Here is an 8,115-nt window from a genome sequence, read left to right as displayed (position 1 = left end):
TATTGAGGAAATAGAGAGTGCAGAATATTTAAATATTATATAAGATATTTGTATGTGTTCAGAACCGCGTCCCAGAAAAATAAATTATATTCACTTTTTTAAATTGTTTCATTGTTTCTATTGAATTCATTTTGTTTTATTTGTTTCCATTTAATCAAATTTACTTTTAATAAAATCGGCTTTTTGATTGGAGCCGATAATAGAAAACTGAAGCGGAAGAGCCAAAAACTCTTTGTGCAGAAATGTTGTTATTCAGCCGATTTTCGCTCTCATCGGGCAATGGTCGTGTCCTAGTGATGGGTGTAGACCAGTGGCGTAACAATCGCCATAGCGACCCAGGCGGCCGCTATGGGGCCCGGGGCACAGGGGGGCCCGGCCAGATGCCGTGTGGGTCGCTATGGCATCTCACGCTGCTGGCTTTCACTGGCGGCTGTGAGAAGAATGCGCTGCTGTTCAGATGCACTGACCTGTGCAGCCGCGCGTTCTTCTGACAGCTGCTGAGGAGTCAGTGAGAGCCAGCAGCAGCGGGGGAGCAGGCTGGACCCGGCAGTGAAGGAGGAGGCGGGGCCCCTTGTCGACAGCAGGGGAGGAGGCGGGTGAGCCCACCATAGAGAGTCTATGGTGGGCTCTGCAGGGTCACCCTCAGGTGGGCTGTGTGGGATCTCAGGTGGGCTCTGCAAGGGGTATAACTAGAAGTCACAGGGCCACAGACAAAAATTTTGCTATTTCTAGTTACGCCCCTGGTGTAGACCTCTCCTGAGTGATACATTTTAGGAGAAGTACTGAAGGGATGAAAGTCCATCTAAACCCCAACGGATGAGGCGCTACCTCATAGAACGCCAGAAAAGTTGAGGAGGACGAGGCTGCGCACATTTATCTCATATAACAGGAAGTTATCTGCACAATTATATATATATCGCTTTTTTGGGGATTGGAGATCCGTCATCTGTGGAGATGAAACCCCCGAGGACAAGAAGAGGTTACATAGTATATGAATAAAGACACAGGTCCATCGAGTTCAACCTTTGTGTGTATGTAAGAGTCCCTGTCCCCCTGTATGTAAGAGTCCCTGTCCCCCTGTATGTAAGAGTCCCTGTCCCCCTGTATGTAAGAGTCCCTGTCCCCCTGTATGTAAGAGTCCCTGTCCCCCTGTATGTTCCGGTCTCTGAGGAAGGTATGTAAATGATCCCACACTCTCAGCTGATACCACACGGCTTGTAGAAGAGAGTTCCAGATTTTACCGCTCTAACAGAAAAGAATCCCCTCCGCCCCGTGTGGTTAAATCTTTATTCCTCCAGTTTTAGGTGGCGGCCTCTCGTCTTTGTTGGGGAGTTTACAGTAAACCGTTTATTGCTGATATTAAACAATCTGTACATCAAAATCATGTCAAGCTTAAATTTAGTAACCTTGTCTCATAGCTGTGGCCCTCCAGCCCCTCCCCGTCTCATAGCTTCCTCCTTGTCTCATAGCTGTGGTCCTCCAGCCCCTCCCCCTCCTTGTCTCATAGCTTTGGTCCTCCAGCCCCTCCTTGTCTCATAGCTTTGGTCCTCCAGCCCCTCCCCCTCCTTGTCTCATAGCTTTGGTCCTCCAGCCTCTAATTAGTTTAGTTGCCCTTCTCTGGACCCTCTCCAGGACGTCTTTTCTGTGGATTGGGGACCAAAACTGGACCGCATACTCCATGTGAGGCCGAACCAGTGATCTATAAAATGGCGGAATTATCACTTTGTCTCTACAGAACAGGTTGAATGGACACAAATAGGCCATGTTGGGGGGGGGGATGATGGGGGTGTGCTGGCCCCGTATCGTTGGCTAGATCTTCTTTAAAGTCATTGGCCCACGGTATACATGTGACAGCTCCAGGGGTTATAGGCGGAGAGAGCAGATCCCTGGATACTCCTCCTGACTCCACCTGTCAATACCGCCCATGGACTCTCTCTGGTATCAGGGCGGCCGGCCGGCTCAGGGGGAAGCGGCTCTGCCTCTGGTGCTGGAGACCCCGGATCGAATCCCCCCGCAGGTCACTTTATCACTGGGCCCCCGGCTGTGGAAAAGCCTCTACAGCTGGGAGCTCCTTGGACCCCAAAAAAGCAAGACCCTCCTTTATGGCGGCTGCCGGGTCACAGACAGCCGCTTTATATTGTATAGTCCTAGTCATCCCCATTAACAGGGACCGGCGACTATTCCAAGGAGCCAGAACCAGGAACTCCAACACCACTGCCGGATCAGCGCCTGGCTGCTAACCCCCTGAGCCAGCTCTCAGCCTGAACATCTGAGCCTCATATCTCAATGTCTTCATCGGGTCCACACAACACACGGGGAAGAAATCAAAGCCAACGCTGGGATCAGAACCCAGAACTCCAACCATCGCACCACAGAGATCCCACTCCCGCCATCACTGGGATTCGAACCCGGGACTCCAAAAACCATAGATGATTGTCTGGCTACTTAGTGACTGAGCCACACACACCATTACCGGATCAGTACCAGGCTGCTAACCCCCCCTGGGCCAGCTTATCTGAGAGACGCATCTCAATGTCTTCATCAGGTCTACACAACACGCGGGGATTGGAAGAGACCAGAACCAGGAACTCCAACACCACTGCTGGATCAATGCCCGGCTACTAACCCCCTGAGCCAGCTCTCAGCCTAAGCAGCACAGAGACGCAGCACGGAGAGACGTACCAGAGAGACGCAGCACAGAGACGTACCAGAGAGACGTACCAGAGAGACGCAGCACAGAGAGACGCAGCAAAGACGCAGCACGGAGTCGCAGCACAGAGAGACGCAGCAAAGACGCAGCACGGAGACGCAGCACAATGTCCTCATGAGGCCTAAACAACACACGAGAATAAATGAAAGCCGACGTTGGGATTGGAAGCCGCCTCGGAGACGATCATTAAACTGACACTGAGAGAATATATTGTATAACCGCCGGCATCAGGATTCGAACCCGGGTCCCCAAAACCAAACCCAACTCACCTGCCACCTAACTCCGCAGGCCGCATCGCAGCGTCGGAATGTCGGGTAGGGACTTCGGATTTGTGAAGTGATTATAGATTTTGGCTTCTGGGGATTCAGATTGAATGGCGGCGTCCGATCAGCGGCCGCAGATGAAAGTATGTTGCGCTTGGCCACAAGTAGACGATCCTCCCGCTGCGGCTCCTCCTCCATATATATGAAAAGGGCAACAAACAGGAAGTGAAATCTCTCTGATGGGACTTCCGATCTCAGGGTGACCCGTATACGCGGCAATGTGATAAAACAGTTGAAGTTTGTTTTTGTTTTGTTAAACGATCGCAGAGCAGCCAAAGACATAAACCAGACGGATCGATCGTTTCCAAGGAGACGGGTGAAAAAGAAACTATTCTGAATCAATTCACTGTCCTGCTTCTAAGTCACAATCAACCCAGTTCTGGGGGTCAATCAAACTTGATTGTACCTGCGATGGTAAGTGGTTGAAATTGACTGAAAATGGCTACAAGTAGGAAACAAAATCCTCCATATAAGAATCAATGTAAACCAGACACAGCGAGTGATGACTTGTGATGGGCCCGGGCGTGTTCGCAGCTCCATGCGCCGAGCACGCCAGGAAGCTGATGACAGCGGAGGCCTGGCCCTAGCAGCGCAGGGCCCCAGCATTGCAGCTTCAGTGGCTTTGAGACAAGCTGGGGCCCCAACAGCGATGCTGCTCGTCTGATGTCGGACTGGCCGGAAGTGACGTCGCTTCTGGCCGGTCCGGTGCCAGACGAGGCCATGTGTGCAGGTAAGAGGAGCTAGGTAGGAAAGGAGGGGAGGGGGGGGAGGGATGCAGCCCTGACCAGCCCACCTGAGACCCCTTCAGAGCCCACCATTGCACCATTTCGTCTGATGTCGGACTGGCCGGAAGTGACGTCACTTCTGGCCGGTCCGGCGGCAGACGAGGCCATGTGTGCAGGTAAGAGGAGCTAGGGAGGAAAGGAGGGGAGGGGGGGGAGGGATGCAGCCCTGACCAGCCCACCTGAGACCCCTTCAGAGCCCACCATTGCACCATCATACACAGTCTCAGATGGGCTGTGCAGCATCTATGGTGGGCTCTGCTGGGTCACTCTCAGGTGGGTCCTGTGTCCAGCGCGTCACTAAGCCCTGCGTCCAGCGCGTCGCTAAGCCTTGCGTCCAGCGCGTCGCTAAGCCTTGCGTCCAGCGCGTCGCTAAGCCTTGCGTCCAGCGCGTCGCTAAGCCTTGCGTCCAGCGCGTCGCTAAGCCCTGCGTCCAGCGCGTCGCTAAGCCTTGCGTCCAGCGCGTCGCTAAGCCCTAAGCCCTGCGTCCAGCGGGTCACTAAGCCCTGCGTCCGGAGCGTCACTAAGCCCTGCGTCCGGAGCGTCACTAAGCCCTGCGTCCAGCGCGTCACTAAGCCCTGCGTCCAGCGAGGGGGTACCGGCCTAAAGCCGTGTAAGGGGCCCCAAAATTTCCGATGGCTGCCCTGGAGATGGGGACCTTAGACTGTAAGCTCCTTGGGGGCGGGGACTGATGTGAATGTGCACTGTGTAAATTGTCGGCGCTCTATAAATACCTGTAATAACAATACTGAGTATCATCAGCCAGTAAATCAGAGACAACGGGGCCCATTCACACCTTTGTGCGCCGCGAGTCAGCGCATTGGACTCCTCATGGGCAGGGTAGCGGTCGGTGGTGCAGAATTCGGGTGTTGTATTTACTTTCTTCGTTACATTGATACGTTTCATCTACAGATCAGTTCTCTCGGAGCCGCTACAAGGTGGACAATCTATTTATTAGGGAAGCAGACATGTTACTATGTGGCATGCAGAAAAAGAACATTCTCCTCGCGGGCGGCACCGGGGAACCCTAAGTCACATGTTAATGTTTAAGTCGGGGCGGAGCTACAATGTTAGTCAGAAAAACGAACGGATCTCCCGAAAGTGTCCGGCGCCAGGAAACCCCGCCGTGTTATTATGGGATTTACCAAAATGACAAATCTTAACCCTGTTGAAAAGAAAAGAAGTCCACCGAGGGCAGGGGTCGGCAACCCGCGGCTCTAGAGCCGCACGTGGCCCTTTCATCCCTCTGCTGCGGCTCCCTGTCCCTGAAAAAGTGTTTGAATGCTTGACCTTCTGGCGGTCACACATTCCACCGCCAAAAAACTGGGCGGGATTGCAGTGAAATGCTTGACGACGCATTTTAACGTAGTCACAAACTTTGATAGAACACCGCCATCAGAGGGGTATGGCCGGTAATCATGTGAGGGGTCTGGGGGGCCTCCTAAATGAGTATCAGCTGTATCAGGGGCGGCATGGCAGAGGTGACGGGGGAGGGGATGGAGGAGGCCGGGCCCCAGCAGCAGCAGGTAAGAGGAGTTGGGAGGAGGTACAGGGAAAGGGACCCCGGCGCCCAGCCCACCTGAGGCCCTGCAGAGCCCACCATAGAGAGTATCAGGTGGGCTCTGCAGGGTCTCAGGCAAGCCCAGAGTCCAGTGCGTTACTAAGCCCAGAGTCCAGTGCGTTACTAAGCCCAGCGCGTTACTAAGTCCAGAGTCCAGAGTGTTATTAAGACCAGAGTCCAGTGCGTTACTAAGTCCAGAGTCCAGTGCGTTACTAAGCCCAGAGTCCAGTGCGTAACTAAGCCCAGAGTCCAGTGAGTTACTAAGCCCAGAGTCCAGTGCGTTACTAAGCCCAGAGTCCAGTGCGTTACTAAGCCCAGAGTCCAGTGCGTTACTAAGCCCAGAGTCCAGTGCGTTACTAAGCCCAGAGTCCAGTGCGTTACTAAGCCCAGAGTCCAGCGCGTTACTAAGTCCAGAGTCCAGTGCGTTACTAAGCCCAGAGTCCAGCGCGTTACTAAGCCCAGAGTCCAGTGCGTTACTAAGACCAGAGTCCAGTGCGTTACTAAGCCCAGAGTCCAGTGCGTTACTAAGCCCAGAGTCCAGCGCGTTACTAAGTCCAGAGTCCAGTGCGTTACTAAGTCCAGAGTCCAGTGCGTTGCTAAGCCCACAAATACCTACATACATGCTATACGTGGCATAAAGGTAAAGAACAATACATGACGTGTTATCTTCATTTTAGATGTCAAAAGGGTTTTGTGGCCCCCGGAGTTTTCTTTTCTGTGGGAAACGGGTCAGAATGGCTCTTTGAGTGATTAAGGTTGCTGACCCCTGCCCTAGGGGTACGCCCCTCGGTGGACTTCTTTTATTTTCAACAGTCATTATTTACCATTGGGGTGTGAACTCGCGCTCTCCCATACACACTTGGTGCAAAGAACACGCCCACTAAAAGCTGTCTCTAACTATATCCGAACCCCCGGACAGTTTTGGAAGACCCGGAGCAGATCTACGATGGCAGATTCTCATATGAACGTTGGTTACGGTTGGCCTAAAATCTTTTTCAGAAGATCGCATGTTTTGCTGTGAATGACCTCGCGCAGCTTGCGCATGCGGCGGGCACTGGCCGCGCCGACAAAGCTGTGCGGTTGCAGGACGGCCATGCCGTTCCGCGCGTCGCCCATGATGATGAGCTGCCCGCCGACGGACGTCACGTTGGGACACGGGCAGCTCCGGTCCACGTTCAGCAGCGTGATTTCCAGCGGCTGCTTCCCGAGAAACTTGAGTCCCATTCTGTCGTCTTTCAGGATATCCTCGACGGAGACCAGCGCATTGCCCGAGTCCCGATCCTCCGTCAGCTCCATGACGCGCCCCAGGATGGCAAAGTCGCTCCTGCAGAAGCTGGTGACCAGTTTCTGCCGGGGCTTGCACGCTTTGCACTTCTGGTTCTTGGGGAACGGGCACATGTCCTCGCAAGTCTCTTTACTCTCGAAGTTGTTTTCGTTGCCGCCGCACCCGCCGTAGATGAAGGACTGGCACTGGCTGAGTAGTTTGCTATAGGCCCACCTCGGCTCGTAGGCCTTGCAGGGTCCCTGCAGGGCGGGGGAGTTGCAGAGGTTGACGGGCCCGTTCATGCAGGTCGCCATACACGACTCGTACGTCTCGAAGTGGTTCAGGTTGCTGTTGCAGTTCCCGTACACAAAGGTGAAACAGTTGTTCTTCTTGGCATCAAAGTGCCACCGCGTCTGCTCCTCCCCGCAGTCCTCGCTGTCCGGCGGCTTCAGACACTCGTCGGTCGGAAAAAAAGCCTTGTTGGATTTTTCCTTGGCCGGCTGTTCTTTGACCGACAAGGGGAAGTTGACCTTGACCAGGCCCCCGGTGTTTTTGGCTACGCACACGTAGACGCCGGCGTCCTGTAACCGGGCGTTGTAGATGACCAGCTGAGCGATGTTGGTGACCACGATGTTTGCGACCACGTGGTTGGGTCGCATGACCAGGTTCTCCTTCCCCTCGATTTCCTTCTCCCAGGTTATTTCGGGTTTGGGTTTGCCGGCGACGTCGCAGTGAAAGCTGACGGTGTCTCCCACGTGGACGGCCTTGTGAGTCGGGTCGCTGACCAGAGTGGGCGGGGCCACATTAACGACGGCCGCCTCGGCGGAAGGGACGGTCGGGTTGGCCGTCGTCTCGAAAGGCGCCGGGCTGGTGTGGGGCCAGGGCAGGTGATATTTACAGGTGACCGCGGTCAGGGCCACCCCCTTGGCGCAAGCTTCGGCATCCATGAAGCATTTGTTGTAGTAGGTCAGCCCGTCGGAGGCGCACGTAAAGCTGGGCTCCCCCTCGCAGCGCTCTCTGCATTTACAGATGGGCTGCCCGTCCCAGAGGTCGCACCGGGAGCCTTGCTGGGGGCACATGAAGAAGTCGCACGTTGCTTCCCTCGGCATGCCGACCGGACCTCTCTTTCCTTTCACATCCAGGTATCGGGCGGCCACGCAGCTCTTTGCCCCGCAGACATTCGGACAACACTTCTCGTAAGCCTCACATTCCTACAGAGACACAAATCGTGTTACAAGCGTCACATCTCAGGAACACGTCATCTTTAAACTAGGCCTGGTAATGATTAACATTCTCGTGTTCGATTAATGATAACGCACATACAGATCCAACTACAGCGGCGTATACACATACAGCACAGCAATGACCTATACACATACAGCACAGCAATGACCTATACACATACAGCACAGCAATGACCTATACACATACAGCACAGCAATGACCTATACACATACAGCACAGCAATGACCTAT

At 54.1% G+C, this 8,115-nt stretch overlaps 1 protein-coding gene across 1 annotated transcript in view; it reads right to left on the bottom strand.

The window, feature by feature from the left end:
- Positions 1–6,348: 6,348 nt before the first annotated feature.
- Positions 6,349–8,115, bottom strand: part of WFIKKN2 (WAP, follistatin/kazal, immunoglobulin, kunitz and netrin domain containing 2) — a 5,291-nt gene continuing 3,524 nt past the window's right edge. Inside the window, exon 2 of the mRNA XM_018572718.1 lies at positions 6,349–7,851. Coding sequence (XP_018428220.1) covers positions 6,349–7,851 — 1,503 coding nt within the window. The remainder of the gene's footprint in view (positions 7,852–8,115) is intronic.

The sequence above is a fragment of the Nanorana parkeri genome, unplaced genomic scaffold (genome assembly GCF_000935625.1).
Source record: "Nanorana parkeri isolate BGI_ZX_2015 unplaced genomic scaffold, ASM93562v1 scaffold2113, whole genome shotgun sequence".
NCBI lineage: Eukaryota > Metazoa > Chordata > Amphibia > Anura > Dicroglossidae > Nanorana > Nanorana parkeri.
This window is presented reverse-complemented; position numbering and strand designations above follow the sequence as displayed.